Below are 22,348 nucleotides of genomic sequence, written 5' to 3' on the forward strand. Positions count from 1 at the left end.
ATTTTTTTTTGTAAATAAGTTTGTGTGCACATTCCAAGTTTGGGAAAGATTCATACACATTCAATTTTTAATAAATTACAAATTTATTTGTTAATTATCCTTATTTAACTACACTTTAGAATTCAGTCGCGTATTCATCATGACCCTTAATTGGATTGCCTTGGAGGATTGAGATTATCATACTGTAATAAAGAAATATGTTGGGTTATATTAAATTAAAATTATTTAAGCTCAAATTCTTACCAGTATAAATAAATGAAGAATATTACTAAATAGAAACCTAGATAAACCATGCAATCTCTCATGTGTTTCTTGAGTTGGCCTCTGTTATGGATTTCAGTAGGGTCGTAAACCCCTGTGTTGCCCATAGGCACAGTCACAAGCCTTAAAAAAATTAATTATAGTACGGTGATTTTTATTATTTAAAAATAAACTTACTCGTAAATAAGCCAGGCAGTCATGGGTAGATTAATGAAGCAGAGCAACCACCGGCCATGCATTAAAAGGAAGAGATTGAAAACTCCTTGCGCCGCAATCTTTGGAACAACCCACTGAAAATGAGAAAAAAGTCATATTAGCCATAATAGCATCATAAAATATTTTAAAAGCTTATTGCATAAAAAATTGATGGAAAACTTACAAAATTCAATTTTGAGCAGCATTGTTGCGCGTTCAGGTAATCACATTCCAAATCAGAGAGCGTGATGATCTGGAAAAGAATGTTCATGTTTCATTTCTAGAGATGATTTTCTTTAAATTCATGTATATTTACAAAATAGATGAGCAGGAACAAAACGGCTCCCACATCAATGAGACCAAAAGCGAAGAGGATTGCGTCCGAAAAAATCATGGCATTCCAAGAAAATTAAAGACAGTCGAAGTCAACCTACAATAACAAGCCTTCTTAACCTATCAATCTCCAAGTCCTGCACCGCAGCACTTCTGTTTTGTGTGTACTTGAGGCTCTTTTTTTTAAATTTGTTCAAGCGTGTGTCGGTCTCGGTCGATCAGAGTAGCAGAAGGCGGCTTTCTTCTTTCTTTCGGCAGGTCTGAGAATCACGGCCAACCCACTTGCTTGAGCCCAACAAGAACCAACCAGTTTTTGCCGATGACGATTTGACGATCGATTGGCTACGCAGACGTCATAAGCAGTCATACCACAATATTTAGCTGAAAAGAATTCTTACATTTAAATTTTTTTAGCGTTTTCATAGGAATTAAAAGAGATCATATTTATACTTTTTGACAATTTTTTTTTAAATCATTTCGATTCTTTAATAATTTGATCTGAAAAATGTGAATTGTAAAATTTAGAGTTGAAAAAAGTTATGTTGGTAAAGCGGTTCTCAGCCACTCCTCTTTTCTCATCTTTCCCATTTCCATTCTTGACCACTTCAGCTTTCAGCTCTCCACCAAGTAATACACCGCTCCAGAGTCCAGAACACCGCTTGAATAAATTACAAGAATGGTGCGTATTGAATTCAAATCTCCTGTTTTTGCTTTTGAGAGAGTGTGCGTTCATGTTTTTAAGGGCTGCTTAATTGCTTTCAACAACAGTGTGAAATTGAAAGAAGAGTATGTCAATCACTTTCCCCTACGGTTTGCCATTGACCTTGCTTTGACTTTAAACAATGTCATTCAAAATAACTCGATATCCTATTATATTGATTAAATATTGACGCAGCCACATACGTTTCTGACCACTTCTAATACTAATAAAAAGCTTACTTACTAAATACTTGCAAATATTTACATAATCACGTGTTTTAAAATGGGCTTCCAAAAGCTCTTGACGTGTTAACTTTTCTGCCGGCATTTTCGCTAATTTATTTTTGTTATTTTTATTTATATTAGCAAGCGTCCTTGTTAAATTGAATTACTATAACCTGCTTCACACTTTATTGATAAGTCCTTAACAGAAGTGGATTGAAGCTAAAACCGTTCCTAATTTTTAGTATTTTTTTACCTACGCAAAGTAGTTTTTTGGAAAAGTACAAAATGAATGAAGTCAAAGCGCATCTGGCCCATCATAATATTTAATATTTATCTGACCCCTCCCCATACTTTGCATCCTGTAATTCTTGTGTCATAAAACATATTATCATAGTCATCCATTATGATTATGAATGGAAAGGGGCCAGAAAATAATAATGATTGAGGCTAAATTTACATCTTGATCATAAAATTCATAGTTCATCATATTTATTGATCATATCTGATATTTATTTTATAAAATACATAGCAAATAGCATCAGTTTATCATCTTCAAAAAATAATCCCATTCAATCAGGATTATTAATTCCACTATCATCAACGTCATAAATATATTCCATAAATTAATTAATTTTTTATTTTGTTCTGCGGTTATCAAAATTTATATTTTTCTTCCTATATATTACTATATATTCCTCCTTATATATTAGCATAATAAAAATTATGAAAAAAAATTATTTATGGAGAAAAGTGACTGGGTAACATAACGAAAGTACCTGCTCACTAGTAAAAAGTTTAAACTGTTTTAAATCATGATGGAATAATTTTTTGCCTTGGTTGATCAAAAAATGTTCGTCTACGTCTATTATCGTAAATGATGTCATGTTCCCAATAAGTGAACGTTTGAAAAATTATTTATGTGCGCACATAATAATTTGTGGATACACACACTGTAAAAATTTATCTGATTGTAATGGCTCAATAATTATTGCAGAATTGCTGTCGTGGAACTCGGCCACAAAATTCCTATGACAGAGAGGTTTTGACTCTGTCAAAATTTCCTTTAGAACCAAAGGTTGCGGTAATTAGTAAAAAATGGGAGATTTAATTTAAAATAATTACATTTCTTCAAATTTAACAATTAAAAATATAAAATTGCATGGCGCAATTTTCTGTTGGCTGCTGTTGTGTCTCTTCCAGGATACTTAGGGCACCTATAACTAAACACTGCACTTGCATTTGCATTGATTTGAATAGTAAAAATCATTTCAATTGGTCATCTTCTCAATGCATTGTTAAAAATTGTTTGCTGTAAGAGTCTGTCATTTATTAGAAAACGGTCGTCGATTCAAAGGTTACTGTCAAACAAGCTGATAAAAATCACAAAGTAATAATAGATTACAAAAGCACACAATGAAATTACAGCAGCCTTGTTTGGTAGATCTTGATTGTCTGTTAATAAATTTGATTTCCATCACTCTATTAGTTAAATTAAATATAGTTGTATTAAAAAAAATCTCATCCAATATTTTTGTTTTAGTCTGAGCCCGTTCGCGTGGTGGTAACCGGCGCCGCCGGCCAGATTGCCTACTCCCTACTCTACATGGTGGCCAAGGGCGACGTCTTTGGACCGAACCAGCCCGTCATTCTGCACCTTCTTGACATTCCACCTATGATGGGCGTCGTGCAAGGCGTCGTCATGGAACTGAGTGATTGCGCCCTTCCCCTTCTGCGAGGCGTGGTGCCCACCGCCGACCCTGAGGTGGCCTTCAAGGACGTAGAGGCTGCGTTCTTAGTAGGCGCCATGCCCCGCAAGGAGGGAATGGAGCGCAAGGACCTGCTGGCCGCCAACGTTGGAATCTTCAAGGTGCAGGGACAGGCTCTCGAGCGCAACGCCAAGAAAACCGTCAAGGTGCTTGTTGTCGGCAACCCCGCCAACACAAATGCCCTCATCTGCTCCAAGTACGCACCTTCCATCCCCAGGGAAAATTTCACAGCTATGACCAGGTTGGACCAGAACCGTGCCACCGCCAATATTGCCGAGCGCCTCAGCGTTAGCTGCGCCGACGTTTCCAATGTGGTCATCTGGGGCAACCACTCAAGCACTCAATTCCCCGACGCCCGTCATGCTTCCGCAGTGCTCAATGGTGCAAAAGTCTCTGTCTACGAGGCCATCAAGGACGACAATTACCTGAAGACTCAATTTGTTGAGGTTTGTTATTTTTATTTTATTTGTTTCTGGTTCTGACGCTAGACAATTTTCTAGACAATCCAAAAGAGAGGAGCTGCTGTAATTGCGGCCCGAAAATTGTCTTCGGCAATGTCCGCTGCGAAGGCAGCTTCGGATCACATGAAGGACTGGTGGCAGGGCACTTCTGATAAGTGGGTGTCGATGGGTGTCATCAGTGACGGGTCTTACGGTGTACCTGCTGATGTCGTCTTTTCTTTTCCAGTCACTTGCTCTGATAAGAAATGGACTATTGTTCAGGTATTTTGTTTTGCATGGTGTAAAATAATTTGTCTAAAAATAAACTATTTTTCTTGTCGCAGGGTTTGGAGATTGACGATTTTGCCAGGAGCAAGTTGGACGTCACTGGCAAAGAGTTGCTTGAAGAGAGGGAAGAAGCTTTGGCTGTTTGCCAAGACAGCAACCTCTAAATTAGGAGCACCGATTTTCTGCTGTCTGTGAAGCTAACGAAACCAGTGGTTATTTGCAAAGTTTATTCTTCTATAGAGGCTCAAAGAAATTTTTAGGCAACAGAATGCATAGTCTTTTTAATTGGTTTTAACTGGCTGTGCACAAGCAGAAAAAGTAAAGATATTATATGGAGCACCAATAAAATCATGTACTGAATTAGTGCAAAAACAATAATAAATAAATAGCATTTTTGTTACAATTATTTTCCGCAGCAAATATAGATCGAGATTATAATGAGCAAATTTTCAAAAAAAAAAAAAAAAAATAGTATTGATAAATTAAAAAATTTATATTTTAAGGACTCGTTATTGACATAGTCAAATCAAGTCTTTACAACAATGGTTTGTTAAATTTCCAATAATTGCCCAAAATAGCTTCTATTGTTGAAAAGACTTGATTTGACTATGTCAATAAGGAGTCCTTAAGAAGAAATTTAATGAACTAATTATTTGGAATTATTAAAAGATAAATTTAAAATTGAATAATGGTTTTATGGTTATTTTATATATTATAAAATTGTGGTTTTAATTCATAATTAATCATTCATTTAGAAGTAATATTATTCAATATATATTATATTATTATTCATCAGTTATGATTTTTTTTTAAAAGCCGGTTTTGATAAATAGAGGATTAAATTGCAACGTTGCGGAAAATTGATAATCGCCAAAACTACGTGACGTCAATCCAATCTCCTGCAAACTTGCGCAGTCGCTATGACCTCCATTGCAAACCTGTGAAGCAGAAAACCCGCCAATGCGCGCCATTGTTATTGTCCATGTGTTATTGAGCTGTCGTTAAAGCACAAAATTTACTCTACTTGGAAACGCCGAGAAATCCGCTAGTTTCTCTTTAAAACTACCAAAAAGATCAAGAACAATGTCTTCAGAAGGCGGTCAGAAGGATCAAGAGGTGACAATGGTCGACGTTTTGCAAGAGGAGCAGGAACGGGAGCAAGATGCGAACGCCGTCCTCGGCGGATCAGACGACCAGCACTGCACCTATTCTTCCGTAAAGCATTTTTAATTTTTTGCTTTAAGTATCAACAGTCTCTAAAATGTTTGTTTGCAGGGCTACGTTCCTCGTCAGGCCCTCTATCTGTGCACAACTTGCGTGGCAACCCAGGGAGAAAATCAGACTCCTGCTGGCATCTGTCTTGCTTGTTCGTACAAATGCCATGAGGGCCACGACCTTGTGGAGCTCTACACCAAGAGAGCCTTTCGCTGTGACTGCGGAAACTCAAAGTTTGAGCACAAGTGCCGCCTAGAGCCTGTAAGTTTACTGCTAATTAAGATTAGGAGGACACATTTCTTAAAATATTACATAACACAAAATTTAATCTATAATTTTTACATGATTGTTTTGATATTTATGATGTATTTCCAGGAGAAAGAAGCTTTCAATGAAAAGAATAGCTATAATCAGAATTTCAAAGGAGTCTATTGCACTTGTGCTAGACCCTATCCTGATCCTGATGACGATGTCGAGGATGAAATGATCCAGTGCATAATCTGCGAAGACTGGTACCACACCAGGGTAAGCATAAAATTAGTTATTTAATTAGGCTTTCAAGCTCATAAGAGGCAGTGTAAATAAATTTTATATCGTGATTATTTTTCAGCATCTTGGAGAGGGTGTGTCTGTCCCCTCAGAGTTTTCGGAGATGATCTGTGGTTGCTGCATGGGAAAGACACCTTTGCTTGCTTCCTACGTTAACAACACAGCAGAAGTTGTTGCAGACTGTCCTTTGAAGGCTGCTGATGCTCCTGAAGTCAAATCAGTCACAACATTTTGGCCTGATGGCTGGCGTAGCCGTCTCTGCAAGTGCGAAGATTGTCATGTGAAGTACAAGGAACTGAAGATTGAGTATCTTTGTGAGGAAAGTGACATGGTCCAAGAGTATGAGAAACAAGGTTTGAACCAGCCCACTCAATATGAGCAAGGCCTTCAAGCTCTCGGAAACATGGACAGATCTCAACAGATTGAAGTACTCACAGGTAATAGTTATTTGATGAGAAAAATATAATAATTGTTGAAACAAAAATTAATAATATTTTTCCTTCCTGACTAGAATATGCTCAGATGAAAGAGGAACTGAAGTCATTCCTGGCAACCTTTGCCGAAGAAAATAAGGTCGTTACTGAGGAAGATATCAAAGAATTCTTTGATGGACTGAAAGCAAGGAAGCGCAGACGTGTGGATGGTTCCGACTTACTTGCATAAATTTAACCATTGCGCTACAAGTGCGCTTCATACCTATCCTAATGAAAGAGTATTTTAGTTTTCAGGCTTGTTCATACAAAAATTTTCTTGATATCAGATAAACCAGTGACATGGAACAAAAATTTAATAGCTATTTTTTTACAGTCTGAAAAATGGTATTTGATTTCTAAAAGGCTGAATTTTGTGTAAAAGTTAGCGTCATGTTTCATTTTCCAGACGTGTTGAACTATTTTCGAATCTTTGCATCGCAGGAATGGATATAATTTTTGATCTTACTTTATAAATATATGATGCATGACGGTTCCAGCCCTTAGAGTTGGCAATTTTGTTAATAAATTCTCAAAACATATTATTCTATTTGAAATATTTCTGTAATTTTAGAATTCAGTACAAAATTAGTACTCATTTTTTTATTCTTAGCATCACGTGTAGGAAGTAGGAAATGCATTTAAGGATTTAAAATTCAAACTAAACTGTAATCTTGATGAAAAAATAAAGAAATTAAAAATTATTCAAAAGATTATATTGTACGTTATATAATAGAGCCGTAACTTTTTTGCTACTTGAAAGACTTTGGGTTGATTTTAATACAGTTCATATAAAAATAAACCGAGAGCTGCGTAACGTAATTTGGGCAATAAATAAAGCAACTTAAGTAATGCGCGCTAATTCCGGACTATCGGCGCCGAGCCGAGCATCGGCTCGACTCATGCTTGTGGCCGCTGCTTCAAAATTTGGTGCCACCTATGCAGTCTGTGATTCGTGCGCCCTCAGCTGCTGCGGCCATATTGACGATTAACAATGAATGCTGCTGCTGAGTAATCCGTGAGTCGTAATCATGCATTTGTGACGAAAATTGGAGAAATACTGGAAGATTCGAGGGCTGTGATAGTCTAAAATGGATTTGTGATCCCTCGTTCAGGTAATCACAGCATTTATTCAGATCAACTCGCGTGCATTGTGCCCAAATTTGACTTGACCCCGTTTGGTGCAGGGCTTTACTCAATCAACAGCCCTTAAGTGTCGTCATTTTTCAGGGTCAATCGGACGCCAAAAGAGCCCAATAACACAAGATTCCAGTTGCTGATCAAACGGAACCAAAGCCTGCAAGGTGAGTGCTTTATTTGAATGCCAAAAATTTTGTGGACTTTGGTGTTTCGTGACGTCATTGGTGAAAGCCAAAACTTTCCTTCCGTACCGTGGTTCCGTAGGCCATATCAAGCTCATCCGAATACTTATGAGTTGGTATTCCGACTAAAAATTTTCGACATTAATTTATTCTGGTTTAATTATGCTGTTTCCAAGCCTTTATGGCTTTACGTCGGTTTTTTTCCCCGAAAAAGCTGAAGCTAAATTTTACTTGGACTTTTTATCAAATCTAAAGTTTTCTAGTTGAGCGCGTTCACCATTAATTTCTCACAATTTTATTTAGTGCTCAATATCCTTAAATAAAATTGAAATTTATTTGCAGATGGCTGAGGTGGATCCAGAAACGTTGCTGGAATGGCTCAACACGGGCCAGGGTGAGGAGAGGGACATGCAGTTGATTGCGCTGGAGCAGCTGTGCATGTTGCTGCTCATGTCAGACAATGTTGATCGCTGCTTTGAGTCATGCCCCCCGAGGACTTTCCTCCCGGCCCTGTGCCGAATTTTTTTGGACGAGTGCGCTCCAGACAATGTACTGGAGGTCACGGCCAGAGCCGTCACTTATTACCTGGATGTCTCTGCCGAATGCACCAGACGCATCGTGGCCATGGATGGCGCCGTCAAGGCCATTTGCAATCGCCTTGTTGTGGCAGAAGTGGCTTCCAGGACTGCCAAAGACCTTGCAGAACAGTGTATCAAGGTAACACAATACTGCTGAGTTGTTGGCGATCATGATTAGTCTCACTTCCTTGATGAAGCCGTATAAAATATCACCCACCGGCTTTGAATGAATTGATTTCTCTTGGAGATTGGAAAAGTATTCCATTCAATTTTTAAAAGGTCCCATCAAGAGCATAAAATAAAATTAAAATTGTTAAAAATTTGTTGAAAAAACCAAATGCTCAATGAGTCTTAAATTTACTAAAAATACGAATTTTTGTCTTTTCTTAGGTCTTGGAATTGATTTGCACCCGCGAAGCTGGTGCCGTCTTTGAAGCTGGCGGCCTCAACTGTGTGCTTGGCTTCATCCGAGACCATGGCTGGCGTGTGCACAAAGACACGCTCCACTCGGCCATGGCCGTCGTCTCTCGATTGTGCACCAAAATGGAGCCTCACGAGGCCTCCTTGCCTGCTTGCGTGTCCGCTTTGTCCGACCTGCTTAAACACGAAGACCCGCACGTTGCCGACGGAGCTCTGCGCTGCTTTGCTTCCCTGGCGGACAGGTTCACCCGTCGAGGAGTGGACCCTCAACCCCTGGCACAGCACGGCCTTGTTACTGAGCTGCTTGTGCGATTGTCGTCTGCTGCCGGCGCAACGCCTGCTCTTCCCAGCACTCCTGGAGCGGCTGGCGCATCCTCCGCCACTCCAGAAACCTCAAAGTCGTCTGCTTCCGTGTCTACCATCATCAGTCTGCTGTCCACCCTTTGCAGAGGCAGTCCGGGCATCACACACGATCTACTCAGGTCTGAACTGCCGGATGCCATTGAAAAAGCCCTCAAGGGAGACGAAAGGTCAGTCAAATTGCTTTTGAATGAATACATTGGAGTTTGTTATTTACCTCATTAGAGAAGGCATTCTCGAGTTGATGGTTGAGTTATTAATGCCGCGATCAATAGACGGTGACATCAAACGCTTACATTTTTATTCAAAAATAGAAATTTAAATGTAGCTACAAGAATAAGTTAAAAATGAAGTCATAATTATTGATCCCAGAGGGCTGTATAATATTCTCAAGGAAGTGCTTTTTTCACAAAAGAGCTGTTTCTCTAAAAATAATTTGTGCGAAAAATCGTGGGAACTTGGTGAAACTGCATTGTAATTATTATTCATTCACACCAAACTGTTATTTCACTCTTGTTGTCTAGCCGTCTCTCATTAAATTTTTCCCTACCTTGCAGAAACACCGTTTTCTGCTTTGGGAAAATTTTGCTCTAAGTTCATATAAAAACATTTAATACACTTTTCTTCCTAATTTAATATATTATAGATAAATTATTTAATTATTTATTTTATATCATTAAATTACATTAAATTCACAGTGCACAATTATTTTTTTGTGGTCTTGGTGACGCACCTTATGTATGTTACACATCATTTATTTGGACACGCTACATGACTTGTCCTTGATTAATTTTATTTTATTATCAAATCAAATAAATGCTGGTAAGCCTACTAGATACAAAATAGTCATTATAGTGAAATTAAAAATTGTATCTCTATCTCATCACAATTAGTTGAGTGCAAATTGCCATTACTTAAATGTTAAATGAAGTTTAAAATATAAATATGATGTGGTGAAAAATCCCATAATAGGTTCATTTTGCTACCAAAATTTGAATGCAGCTAGTGTTTAAAACGTTTTTTTTTTCAATTGAAGGTGCACACTGGATACTATGCGCCTTGTCGATCTGCTTCTTGTCCTCCTTTTCGAAGGTCGCAAAGCTTTGGCCCAGAAAGGCTCAAGCGTGATCTCGGGAAGCCAACTGCCTCGTCTCCGCCGTATGGAAGGCGTTGGAGAAAAAACGCATCGCCAATTAATTGACTGCATCCGTAGCAAAGACACTGATGCTCTAGTTGAAGCCATTGATTCAGGAGGTAAGAAACCGCACTAATCTCTGTGGCATGATTTTTAAGTATGGTGTGTGTGCGCGCAGGCATTGAGGTCAACTTCATGGATGATGTGGGCCAGACCCTTTTGAATTGGGCCTCGGCCTTTGGAACCCAGGAAATGGTAGAGTTTTTGTGCGAGCGCGGCGCTGATGTGAACAAAGGTAATATATTTTCTGTGCAAAAATTAACCTTAGGTTTTGGATGAGTGATTGTAATCAATTAACAAGTTAATCCACTCATTCAAATCATTTAATTTCATCATTTCACTCGCCAGTCGACTCTCATTGGAATAGCTTTAGATGTAGGACTGATTATTTCATTTGGATAATTATTAGGCCAACGCTCGTCATCTCTTCATTACGCTGCCTGCTTCGGCCGCCCGGCCATTGCCAAAGTTCTTCTAAGGCATGGTGCCAATCCTGATCTGCGCGACGAAGATGGGAAAACGCCTCTAGATAAAGCTAGAGAACGTAATGATGAGGGTCACCGAGAAGTGGCAGCCATCCTTCAATCTCCTGGCGAGTGGGTTTTAGAGAAAGAGAAAAAGCCAGAATGTGAAGCCGAGGAAACTTCCGAGCCCAGAGGTGACCCAGACATGGCCCCAGTTTATCTTCGGCGCTTGCTGCCTGTGTTTTGCGCCACCTTCCAAAGCACCATGCTACCTTCTGTGCGCAAGGCCAGTCTGAGTCTTATCAAGAAAATGGCACATTACATTCAGCCAAATTTACTATCTGAGCTTTGTGGTGGTGAAAACAACTGCGGATGCATTGTTGTCGAAGTAATTGCTACGGTGTTAGACAACGAGGTATACCAAAGTCATAATAATAATGGGCAGTTTAGTTTTTAAAACTAAAATATTTCAGGAGGATGAAGATGGCCACCTTGTTGTCTTGAATGTGATTCAAGACCTCATGTCAAAGGCACCAGAGGCTTTTCTGGATCACTTTGCTAAACTAGGAGTTTTCACAAAAGTGATGCAGTTGGCAGGTCCACAAGAGCAACAACAAGAGGCTGCTGGAGGTTCAGATGAAGCTGTCGCTGAAGATTCCTCTGTTGAAGAAGCCAGAGAGATCCTGATGGGAAAAGCTTACCACTGGAGAGATTGGAGCCTGTGCAGAGGACGCGACTGCCTGTACATGTGGAGTGATGCTGCAGCCTTAGAATTGAGCAATGGAAGCAATGGATGGTTCCGCTTCATACTTGATGGGAAGCTTGCTACAATGTATTCAAGTGGCAGCCCTGAAGGTGGTGCAGACACCTCAGGTGAGAAAAATTAAATATGTTTATGTGTTGTTTTACTAATTTCACAATTCACAACCAGGAAAAGGACGAAATACAGAGACCCTTACCACTGAAGGTAATTAACTCATCCTTTATCATAATTCATTAACAAAATGTACTAAAATTACTAGCATTGCAAAATTTAACTTTTTATTTAATTTTAGAGAGTAGAGGCGAATTCTCGGAAAAATTGCAAAGGGCCAGGTCTCAAGTGAAGCCGAATACTCCTACCCAGCCAATCTTGAGCAAGCCAGGACCAACTAGATTGGTTGTTGGAAACTGGGCAATTGCTTGTAGGAAAGAAGGAGAGCTGCATATTCACAATTCTGACGGCCAGCAGGTCAGCATTAAATTTTTATAAGTAAAATGCATCACTACAGTTTTTATTTAGCAGCAAGCAACAATTTTAAGAGAAGATCTTCCTGGATTTATTTTTGAGTCAAACAGAGGCACAAAACACTCATTTATTGCTGAAACATCTTTGGGGCCTGAATTCTCTGCTGGATGGACTGGTAAACGAGGAAAAAGACTGAGATCCAAACTTGAAGCCATGAAGCAGAAGGTATTTAACTTTTAATTTCTAAAAATCTTTACAAGTTTTAAAATTCTTTTTGTATAGGTCAAGGTTTTGGCACAAGAGATATATGATAAATACTTCAGAGCCGCACAGGCACAACCTCGTGGAGTTGTGGCTAAACTAGGAAATATTGTTGCACAGATTGAACGTGCCTGCCAAAAACAAAGCATGCCAGCCCGAGAGTACGGCGCTGGATGGAGAGAGCTGCTGACAGGAGCACTTAAGGAGTTAGCTGCTCTCCTGAGAGAGGAAGGAGTGGTTTCTGCCTACGAACTGCATAGCTCGGGACTGGTCCAGGCACTTCTTGGCTTGCTTGCCACAAGTCGATGGGACGATGAGTCAAACGGACGTCGAGCCAAGCTGCACAAACAACGCGTGCATCTTTTTAATAAGTGTTTTGGAGAAGCTACTGAATCCGCAGGACCTAGCTCAGCTCTGGTTCTTGTCAGAAAATTGGTTGCTGTTCTCGAGTCCATAGAAAAATTCCCTGTTTACCTGTATGATACTCCGGGCGCTGGTTATGGTCTCCAAGTTTTGACTAGAAGGCTGCGCTTCCGCCTGGAAAAAGGAAATGGGGAAAGCTCGCTCATAGATCGAACCGGAAGAAGCCTTAAAATGGAGCCCCTCAGTACTGTTTCTCAACTTGAAAGGCACCTGCTCAAGATGGTGGCCAAGCAGTGGTACGACTTTGAGAGGTCAACATTTGCATTTGTGCATAAATTAAAGGAAGGGAGTGACATCACTTTCAAGCATCAACACGACTTTGATGAGAACGGCCTTTTGTATTGGATTGGCACCAATGCTAAGTATGTTAATCAAAGTGTTGATGGATTTTTAAATTAATTTTCTATCCTTATTTTCAGAACATCTCCTGAATGGGTCAATCCTGGTCAGTATGGTCTGGTTGTCGTTACTTCCTCGGAGGGACGAAATTTGCCTTACGGCCGTCTTGAAGATATTTTAAGCCGGGAATCATCAGCACTGAATTGCCACACCAATGATGACAAGAGAGCCTGGTTTGCTATTGATTTAGGAGTATGGCTTATCCCTACAAGCTACACGTTGCGCCATGCAAGAGGCTATGGTAGATCTGCATTGAGGAATTGGCAACTTCAGGTATTATACCATCAAAAGATTTTTGAACTGGTTAGGACTGATTTATTTTATTTCAGGTGTCTAAGGATGGCATCATGTGGACTACACTTTACAGTCATTCTGATGATTGTTCTCTCAATGAGCCTGGAAGCACTGCATCGTGGCCTCTTGCTCCATCTGCTGAAGAAACTCAGGGATGGAGACACATTCGAATTCAGCAAACAGGCAAAAACGCATCTGGCCAAACGCATTACTTGAGTTTGTCAGGGTTTGAAATCTATGGCACTGTGACTGGAGTATGCGAAGACTTGGGTAAGTTGTATGAAATTTAACTGCAAGTTTTAGGTTCTATTCAGTTATTTTAATAAAGGAAAAGCTGCCAAAGAGGCAGAAGCAAACCTGCGCCGTCAACGTCGGCTTCTTCGGACACAAGTTCTGAAGCACCTCACTGTTGGAGCAAGAGTTGTTCGCGGCTTGGATTGGAAATGGCGAGATCAGGATGGAAGTCCTGCAGGCGAAGGAACAGTGACAGGTGAACTTCACAACGGTTGGATTGATGTCACTTGGGACCATGGAGGTTCAAACTCGTACAGAATGGGCGCTGAAGGAAAATACGACTTGAAGTTGGCTTCTGACCCTGAAGCATCAGCTGCCCCTAAGAAAAAAACAGAGGGAAACAAAAGCAGTGTACTTACTAGCAGAAAATCAAGCTCCACTCCTAGTTTGCCAGAAGCCACAACTGATTCCAAAAACTCAGTGGCCAGTACTGATCAAGCAGCGTCTGCGGACAATCTGGCTGCAAAGGTTAATTGGCCCGTTAATAACATCTTAATTTATGTTCAAATTCATTTTATTTTTACAGCAAGCCGCTGAGGCCATTGCAGAAAGCGTCCTCTCGGTGGCTAGAGCTGAGGCAATTGTGGCAGTCACTGGTGAAAACCAAGCTGCCGCTGCAGCTCCTGCTTCTGGCAGCGAACTTTCTGTTGTTGTGCATGCTCTTCGTGATGCTGAACTTGTCATGGGTGGCGATCTTGCGACTATTGTTGAGAGCCTAGCTCTTGGTGAAACTCAGCAAGGCAAAGCTAACCGCAGTGTCAAGGTGGCAAGTGATGAAGGGGCGGCATCTTCGTCAGCCAACAACCAGAACAACAGTGGTAAGAAGGATAAGAGTGTGAGTGTGCCCAACCTATCGGACTTCATCACGCGACGCCGCCCAGCAGCAGCGGCGCCGCCCTCGCCCTCCCCTGCTCCATGCAGAGGTGGTGGCGTTTCGAGCCTTGTCCGACTCGCCCTCTCATCCAACTTCCCAGGTTAGCCCCTATAACAGTCCACCCTACTGACCTTTGTGTTCGTCTTGACCAAAAAACATGACTGATTTTCATTAATTATTCAAGGTGGTTTGCTGAGCACAGCACAGAGCTATCCAAGCCTCAGTTCTAGCGGATCAACTGCAGCAACCGGGTCAGTGTCCACGTCATCTGGAGCTGGAGCCTGTTTGAATCAAGCGCTCACCATGAGCTTGACCTCGACCTCAAGTGAAAGTGAACAAGTGAGTTTGGAGGTAAACTGTCAAATAAAATTTCACTCCGCTTCTTCCTATTGAGATATTCTTAGCTGAAGTAATTTATTTAACTTGAAAATTATTAAAATTGTCTTTTTCCAGGACTTCCTTGAAAGCTGTCGCGCGCCCACGCTTCTAGCAGAGCTAGAGGACGATGATGAGTTGCCGGAGCCTGACGAAGATGAGAATGATGATGATGAAAACGAAGATGATGATGACTATGAGGAGGTCATGGTTAGCAGAACTTTGCTTGCACTCATGGTATTTGTTTTCCGTCTGGACATTTCAAAGTTTTAATCTTCAATCACTACCACAGAACCAACGTATGTTTCAGGAGGAGGAAGGTTATGAAGCTGCAGTTCGTGGCTCTGCCCTTGGTGGCAAACGCCGCAGCTGGGACGATGAGTTTGTTTTGAAACGGCAGTTTTCTGCTCTTATACCCGCCTTTGATCCAAGACCTGGTCGGACAAATGTCAATCAAACCACCGATCTAGAGGTGCCTCCTCCTGGCTCTGAAGACTCATGCAGTTCAAAAGAGGCAACCCTCCTTCCCCAACCAAAGCTTAAGCTGGTCCTTAAAGGCCCAAATTTGCCTGGAGTGCCAGATCAAGAGGTTTCGTTGGAAGACCCGGACTGGACAATTTTTAGAGCTGTCCAGCAGCTGGTTGAAACGGCCGAGCTTGGAAACCGCCAAGAAAAAATGCGGCGCGTTTGGGAACCAGTTTACACGTAAGAATAAGCTTTTTAAATATTTTCTTGTTATAATCTTCTTTCTGTACAGGATTATATATAAAGAAGATTGCCAAGGATTGCTCGAGTATCCGAGACAAAAGTCAACACCGATCAGCAGTCCACTTGCAGCCTGCTCAGTTGAAGATGTTCTGCAGCTGCTGCGACACCTGTATGTGATAAGTCTCAGCAAGGATGAAAACGCTTCGTTCCTTAATGAGGATTCTGGCGAGAGGGACCTGGGAGTGCCCCCAGAGGAGTTCACAAGCAAAAAGATTACTAACAAAATAATGCAACAAATCCAAGATCCTCTCGTCCTGTCTTCGGGCGCTTTGCCCCCGTGGTGCGAGGAACTGAATCACTCGTGTCCGTTCCTCTTCCCATTTGAAACGCGCCAACTATATTTCGGCTGCACTGCGTTTGGTGCCTCTCGCTCAATTGTGTGGCTCCAAACCCAAAGGGATGTGACCCTTGAGCGCCAGCGTGCGCCTGGCCTCAGCCCTCGGAGGGATGACCCTCACGAGTTCCGAGTTGGCCGACTTAAACATGAACGAGTGCGTGTGCCCAGGGGCGAACTGCCCTGGGCCGAGCAAGTGATGCGACTCCATGCGGAGAGAAAGTCTATTTTAGAAGTCGAGTTCACTGGTGAAGAAGGCACAGGCCTTGGCCCCACCCTTGAATTCTATGCCCTGGTCGCTGGTGAATTGCAGAGACGCGACCTCGGCCTCTGGCTGTGTGATGATGAAGGACCGGAGGAACCGAAAACACCCTCTGATCCTGGATATTATGTTCGAAGACCCTGCGGACTGTTCCCAGCTCCCCTGCCCCAAGACTCGACCGCCTGTGATCGAGCAGTCCGTTACTTCCACTTTTTGGGCGTTTTTCTTGCTAAGGTCTTGCAAGACAACCGGCTGGTGGATCTGCCCTTGTCGCAACCGTTCCTTAAGCTCATGTGTCACGGAGACATCAGGACAACAGTCAATGAAAGGATTGGCATCCTTCCGAGCAGTGCCACCGAAGAAGAGGTCATGATGTCCTCTTATATCAGTGAGGAGAGTGAAAAAGAGCTGGAACTTGACCCTCCAAAGCTATTCACTGAGGATTCAAAGCCATGGTTAGATTTAATTATTTATCTCTTTTTATAAGTACATTTTTTTATGCAACAACTTCCCAATTTTAACCGAGTAAAATATACTATTTATTAAAATACAATACATTTTATAATTTCTCCATTTAAGGTTTTCTGGAATACTGGGCCATGAAGATCTCCTGTCTGTGGACGAAGTCCGTGGATTCTTCTTGCAGCAATTGCAGGACCTGGCTGCGCGCAAAAACCGCATCTTGCAGGATAACACTCTGAGCGCTGAGGCACGCAACCACCAAGTTGCCAATCTGGCCCTGCCAGTGGGCCCTGGTGGCTCGGTGGTGCGTCTTGACGATCTTGCCCTCACCATGCAGTACCTTCCCTCTTCTCGATGTTTCAACTACGTTGCTGCAGACCTGAGATCTGGTGGCGGCGACGAAGACATCCGACTGGAGAACGTCGAAGAGTATATTGATCTCACGCTGAAGTTCTGCCTGGAGATAGGCATCCGGCGCCAAATGGAGGCCTTCAGGGAAGGTTTCAACAGGGTCTTTAGTCTGGATAAGCTGCGCGCATTCAGTCCGGAGGAGGTGCGGCTCATGGTGTGTGGAAATCAAAACCCGCAATGGACTAAGGAGGACGTGATCAATTACACCGAGCCAAAACTGGGCTACACTAGAGACAGGTAAATTCCATTATTAATAATTTTGTTTTCAATAATAGATTTTTAACTGGCAATTAATAGAATTTTATTTATTTATTAAATCTTCTCTCTTTTTGACAGCCCTGGTTTCTTGCGTTTTGTTGACGTCCTGGTTGCAATGAACGCCGAGGAGAGAAAAGCATTCCTCCAGTTCACTACGGGCTGTTCGTCCCTGCCACCTGGTGGATTGGCCAATTTGCACCCTCGCCTCACAGTGGTGCGCAAAGTTGACGCTGGAGAGGGCAGCTTTCCTTCAGTCAACACCTGTGTCCACTACCTGAAGCTGCCCGATTACCCGACGGAGGAAATCTTAAGAGAACGTCTTTTGGCGGCCACTAGGGAGAAAGGATTCCACCTGAATTAAAGCACGAAGCCTCATTCCCTGTACAGACAATGCAACAAATAAATAAATATTAATTGATCTAAAGTTAGAGTGGTAAATAAATCTATTTTGTTTTACTGATTACGCAACCTAGATTCAACATTTTTTACACAAGATTGTTCATATCTTTTATTGATATGGGATTTGCCAATGTTGCAATCATGATAAACAAAATTTGCAACTCGGTCTAGCCAGTTGGACTCAAATTTCTTGAGAGGTTTCAAGCGATACCAAAGTACGAGCCTTATCTGCAGCTTTGCTAAACTACAAAAAGCCAAATTTTTTACAACCTAGTTACCATAGACTCAAAAAATGCTGAAGTACGTTGTTCTGTGTGCACTCTTGGTAGCCGGAGCCCGCGCCTCTCCTACAGGTGCCCCGGCCATTGCCTGTGATGCCATGACACCTTCCCATAATGGAACAGCTCCGCAGACTGGCCCGGCACCCTATACTTTGACTGCCACAGCTATTGATGCCCAAACTGTTCAAGGTTTTACCTTATTTTCCATATATTTCCTGTGAAGTAAATTTAGTTTATTTAATATTGTAAAATATCGCATTATTCTAGCTAAAAAAAAATTATAGTATTTTATGGAATTAATATTTTGCAGTATCCATCGAAGCAGACGCTGGTGTCACTTTCAGAGGATTTTTCATTCAGGGCCGTTCTGTCGATACTGACACCGCCGTTGGCACATTTGCTCCTTCTGCAGATGCACAAAGCATTGACTGCTTCTCTAACCCAGCGGTAAAAAATTATGGCATTTTATTTTTTGATAGTCAGTTTCTCAAATCTTTTTGATTTTGAACACAATATAAAGAAAGAGAAGTGTAAAAATATGATACATTTTATTGCAGTCCGCCTCAACTCACTTGGATAGAACTGACAAGACGTCGGTGTCTGTTCTCTGGACAGCTCCTGCTTCTGGCGAAGCCGTGAACGTTGTGTGAGTTTTTCTTATAACTTTACAACAACACGTACATCGTCTAATGATATAATTTATTCTTTTTTCGTAGTGTAAGCATTGTGCAAACTTTCAACGTCTTCTGGGTGAAGATTCCGGTCACAATCCTTTATTAAGCTTTTTGTGCACAGGTTGTTAAGCCAATAAAAACTAAAGTAAATAAACCTTCTTCATATTTAAATTTACCCAACTTTTTTAATTTTTCAATTTACTCCTTCGATTATTGATAAAATAAACTTTTATTGAAATTATATTTTTTTTATGAAGATTTAGTAAATTTTTGTATTTTGTTCTTAAATTTTACACCATTTATATCACTAGCTTAGAAACCTCTAAATTAGTCAACCAATAAACACGTAACTTTCTTTGCGTCAAAAGCGCCTTTTTGATTATATTTATCGCTGCCACCTTGTGCTTAAGTATAATAAATCTCTCAAGACTGCAATGTTGACTAAATCACTGTTAATCGTGACAATTGACATTATATAGTTCAAAAATATTTTAATTTCGTCTTTATTTGTCTGGTTTTGCTAGCCATTATTTCATTTTTAAGAGTTTATATAATAAAATTTTGGCAATTAGAACAAATTCTAAAAGTTTCTCAAGTGGTTCTCATTGTCAATTCCAAAGTGATAATAAAACGCACGTACTTTCTTATCGTGAGCTTTGCCAAAATATAAAAGGCCTAATTTTCAGCAACCCGTCCATAAGTTCACATCTCCAAAATGTTGAAGTTCGTTGTATTGTGCTCTCTTTTGGTGCTTGGCGTTCGCGCCTCCCCTGGAGGTGCTCCGCTCTCTGCGTGCAATAGCATGTCACCTATTCATGGGGGATCGGCGCAAACTGGCCCAGCGCCTTATACTGTGACTGCAACTGCTATCGACGGCCAAACTTTTGAAGGTTCTAATTTTTACACACAAACCAACAAAAGCTCTTAAATTTTCCCATCGCAAGAGAATTTTTTTGGCGGATAATTATACTGTTTATGTGTTTATTAATTTTATTATAAATAAACTGTTTAATTTCTTGCTGGCTTGCTTATATTGTCGATATAGTTGCTATAATTAAAATTTTCAAAACTTCGCAGTGTCCATCGTAGCGGACGCTGGCGTCACTTTCAGAGGATTTTTCATTCAGGGCCGATCTGTCGATACTGACAACGCCGTTGGCTCATTTGCTGCTGCTGCAGACGCAAAGAGCATTGACTGTTTCTCCAATCTGGAGGTATAATTCTGACATCTGTTTTTAATTCAGCAGTTTTTCGTTTTTCTGTTTTCTCTACAATTTTCGTAATCCTGAAATGTAATCTTATAACATATTGCAGTCCGCCTCAACTCAAATAGATAATACTGACAAGTCATCAGTTTCTGTTATCTGGACTGCTCCTGCTTCTGGAGAAGCGGTGAACGTTGTGTAAGTATTAAATTTAAATATTAATATTTAATAATTATTTATCTTAATTTTATAAATTTAACTAATTTTAAGTCTATAAAATCTAACAATTAATTCTTTATTTGCAGTGCAACCGTTGTGCAAACCTTGAACACTTTCTGGGTGAAGATTCCGGCAACAGTCGTTTATTAAATTAAAACACAACATTTGCAAATAAACACAAATTTCATACCCTTTTTTGTGTTTAATATGATTTTTCTATTAAAGACATTTGAAAAAATCTGGTTGAAATAAGTTGTTTTTGGAAGAAAATGAATGCAAATTAAAGATATATATTGTAATACTTGATGTGGTCGCAATCACAAAAACTTAGATCGCATACATGCTTGAGAATATTTGTTTTCTCATAAATAATATTTTACGACCTCGAGTTGAAGACGATTGTGAACCCAAAATTTCTTCCTAAGTGGTTCTCACAAAAGATTTGTTAAAATATTTCTGTTTCGTCTGGACCCTCTTACTAGAGATATTATATTGATAATTATGAAAGTTTATATAATTCACTCTTGAGCCAAACTCCTAAGATTTCAAATAGTAGTTCTCAAAAGCGATAAAAAAAACGTGGCACTAGACACTAGACGCATATTGTCTTATCTTATAAGCTATGCCAAAATATAAAAAGCCTAGTTTCTAGGAAACTAGTGATCATAGGTTGACACCTCCAAAATGATGAAGTTTGTTGCATTGTGCTCTCTCTTGGTGCTTGGAGTTCGCGCCCTTCCTGGAGGTGCACCGATCACGGCATGCAATAGCATGGCACCTGTTCATGGAGGATCGGCGCAGACTGGCCCAGCGCCGTACAATGTGTCCGCCACTGCTATTGACGCCCAAACTGTTCAAGGTTTTAATTCTTACTCACAAAATCTGTAATTTTCCTATCGTAAAGGGGATATATTTTTTGGTTTCTTGTTAATTTAATATATTGAAGTTGAATTATTTTCTATTCTATGCTTATTAATATTTCGCAGTGTCCATCGTAGCAGACGCTGGTGTCACTTTCAGAGGATTTTTCATTCAGGGCCGTTCTGTCGATACTGACACCGCCGTTGGCTCATTTGCTGCTGCTGCAGACGCAAAGAGCATTGACTGTTTCTCCAATCTGGAGGTATAATTCTGACATCTTTTTTTTAATTCAGCAGTTTTTCGTTTTTCTGTCTTCTCTCAGATGCACAAAGCATTAACTGCTTCTATAACCCTGAGGTACTTCTGGAATTTTATTTTAACTGCAGTTTTCCATTTTTTTTTATCTTCCATGCTTATGTAGCCCATTGATAAATAATTCTAGAACTTAACATAATATAAAGAGAGAGAGCTGTAAAAATATTATAATTATTTTATTGCAGTCTGCCTCAACTCACATAGATAGAACTGACAAGACATCCGTGTCTGTTATCTGGACAGCTCCTGCTTCTGGTGAAGCGGTGAACATTTTGTAAGTCATAAAGATAAAAACAACCATTTTCTGCAATACTAAATTTTCATTAATCGCAAGCGCAACGGCTAAGTCATATATTAATTTTTTTTCCTTGTAGTGCAAGCATTGTGCAAACCGTGGACACCTACTGGGTGAAGATTCCAGTACCCGTCGTTTAAAAAGTATATTATTGACTCCTAAAACAAACAAAATTGTTCGTCGATCGTTTTGTTCTACAATTATGCTGTTTACTAAACTTTTCATATTTAACAATTTTAAAATACATACAATAAAGACACTAATTCAAATTTATTGCATAATTTACTAACAAAAAAACAAAGAAATGGTAATTTCACTATCAGAAAAATACCAATAAAAATCACAAAAGTTTCATTTAAGAATTTAGTTTATGGCCTTTTAATTCTTCTTACAACCCGCATTGAAAAATCCAGCCTAGGTAGAAAAATAAATTTTTCTGAAGATCTGAAGACACATTTAAATACAAAAAGATTAAACACCTTTGGTACTATAGCGATCGGACTATTTTATTATTATTAGAGTTCATAGACGATCTTGATTCACGATTGCAAAAAATGACACTGCGTCCATATCTTTGAGAATTATGTGTACATAAAACATATATTAATCACATGATATTGATATCTCCCGCAGCTTGTTTTCATGTGTTGTAGACGACTTTGTACCCAAACTTTCT

The 22,348-nt window shown here is 40.2% G+C and overlaps 6 protein-coding genes across 11 annotated transcripts; 5 read left to right on the forward strand and 1 right to left on the reverse strand.

Annotated features, from left to right (window-relative positions):
* Positions 1–64: 64 nt before the first annotated feature.
* LOC132194597 (protein cornichon homolog 4) lies at positions 65–1,097 on the reverse strand. Of its 2 annotated transcripts, none has more exons than XM_059615977.1 (6): positions 941–1,097; positions 773–886; positions 641–709; positions 439–551; positions 244–384; positions 65–182 (listed from the first exon to the last, which is right to left on the reverse strand). In XM_059615977.1, the coding sequence occupies exons 2-6, from the start codon at positions 848–850 to the stop codon at positions 116–118; spliced, it is 468 nt and encodes a 155-aa protein (XP_059471960.1). In that variant the 5' UTR covers positions 851–886; positions 941–1,097; the 3' UTR covers positions 65–115. The 2 variants fall into 2 exon arrangements, with proteins under 2 accessions (XP_059471960.1, XP_059471969.1); XM_059615986.1 differs by having other exon boundaries at positions 958–1,073.
* A 282-nt stretch (positions 1,098–1,379) lies between these two features.
* LOC132194590 (malate dehydrogenase, cytoplasmic) lies at positions 1,380–4,589 on the forward strand. The gene is made up of 4 exons (XM_059615964.1): positions 1,380–1,468; positions 3,254–3,925; positions 3,980–4,201; positions 4,264–4,589. The coding sequence occupies exons 1-4, from the start codon at positions 1,466–1,468 to the stop codon at positions 4,369–4,371; spliced, it is 1,005 nt and encodes a 334-aa protein (XP_059471947.1). The 5' UTR covers positions 1,380–1,465; the 3' UTR covers positions 4,372–4,589.
* Positions 4,590–5,160: 571 nt separating this feature from the next.
* Positions 5,161–6,949, forward strand: LOC132192573 (putative E3 ubiquitin-protein ligase UBR7). Its single transcript, XM_059612598.1, has 5 exons — positions 5,161–5,422; positions 5,483–5,683; positions 5,798–5,947; positions 6,033–6,408; positions 6,483–6,949. Exons 1-5 carry the CDS (start codon positions 5,291–5,293, stop codon positions 6,632–6,634), a joined length of 1,011 nt encoding a protein of 336 aa, XP_059468581.1. The 5' UTR covers positions 5,161–5,290; the 3' UTR covers positions 6,635–6,949.
* A 446-nt stretch (positions 6,950–7,395) lies between these two features.
* Positions 7,396–17,870, forward strand: LOC132193077 (E3 ubiquitin-protein ligase HECTD1). 3 transcript variants are annotated; one of them, XM_059613486.1, is made up of 22 exons: positions 7,396–7,556; positions 7,672–7,745; positions 8,106–8,480; positions 8,732–9,291; positions 10,158–10,375; positions 10,435–10,551; positions 10,726–11,195; positions 11,254–11,653; positions 11,712–11,747; positions 11,836–12,011; positions 12,063–12,233; positions 12,291–13,054; positions 13,112–13,364; positions 13,421–13,655; positions 13,714–14,147; positions 14,206–14,653; positions 14,738–14,904; positions 15,007–15,165; positions 15,221–15,633; positions 15,686–16,747; positions 16,872–17,402; positions 17,502–17,870. In XM_059613486.1, the coding sequence occupies exons 3-22, from the start codon at positions 8,106–8,108 to the stop codon at positions 17,782–17,784; spliced, it is 7,272 nt and encodes a 2,423-aa protein (XP_059469469.1). In that variant the 5' UTR covers positions 7,396–7,556; positions 7,672–7,745; the 3' UTR covers positions 17,785–17,870. The 3 variants fall into 3 exon arrangements, with proteins under 3 accessions (XP_059469469.1, XP_059469644.1, XP_059469557.1); XM_059613661.1 differs by having other exon boundaries at positions 12,066–12,233; positions 15,239–15,633; XM_059613574.1 differs by lacking the exon at positions 10,435–10,551.
* A 113-nt stretch (positions 17,871–17,983) lies between these two features.
* LOC132196483 (putative defense protein 3) lies at positions 17,984–18,946 on the forward strand. Of its 2 annotated transcripts, XM_059619186.1 has the most exons (5): positions 17,984–18,037; positions 18,097–18,292; positions 18,414–18,550; positions 18,661–18,749; positions 18,820–18,946. In XM_059619186.1, the coding sequence occupies exons 2-5, from the start codon at positions 18,115–18,117 to the stop codon at positions 18,881–18,883; spliced, it is 468 nt and encodes a 155-aa protein (XP_059475169.1). In that variant the 5' UTR covers positions 17,984–18,037; positions 18,097–18,114; the 3' UTR covers positions 18,884–18,946. The 2 variants fall into 2 exon arrangements, with proteins under 2 accessions (XP_059475169.1, XP_059475159.1); XM_059619176.1 differs by having other exon boundaries at positions 17,989–18,292.
* Positions 18,947–19,446: 500 nt separating this feature from the next.
* LOC132198870 (putative defense protein 3) lies at positions 19,447–21,922 on the forward strand. 2 transcript variants are annotated; one of them, XM_059623153.1, is made up of 7 exons: positions 19,447–19,667; positions 19,855–19,991; positions 20,092–20,180; positions 20,288–21,060; positions 21,188–21,324; positions 21,563–21,651; positions 21,752–21,922. In XM_059623153.1, the coding sequence occupies exons 4-7, from the start codon at positions 20,886–20,888 to the stop codon at positions 21,810–21,812; spliced, it is 462 nt and encodes a 153-aa protein (XP_059479136.1). In that variant the 5' UTR covers positions 19,447–19,667; positions 19,855–19,991; positions 20,092–20,180; positions 20,288–20,885; the 3' UTR covers positions 21,813–21,922. The 2 variants fall into 2 exon arrangements, with proteins under 2 accessions (XP_059479136.1, XP_059479127.1); XM_059623144.1 differs by lacking the exons at positions 21,188–21,324; positions 21,563–21,651; positions 21,752–21,922 and having other exon boundaries at positions 19,454–19,667; positions 20,288–20,395.
* Positions 21,923–22,348: the final 426 nt, after the last annotated feature.

Source organism: Neocloeon triangulifer, unplaced genomic scaffold, assembly GCF_031216515.1.
Source record: "Neocloeon triangulifer isolate White Clay Creek 2 clone unplaced genomic scaffold, ASM3121651v1 ptg000001l, whole genome shotgun sequence".
Classification (NCBI taxonomy): domain Eukaryota; kingdom Metazoa; phylum Arthropoda; class Insecta; order Ephemeroptera; family Baetidae; genus Neocloeon; species Neocloeon triangulifer.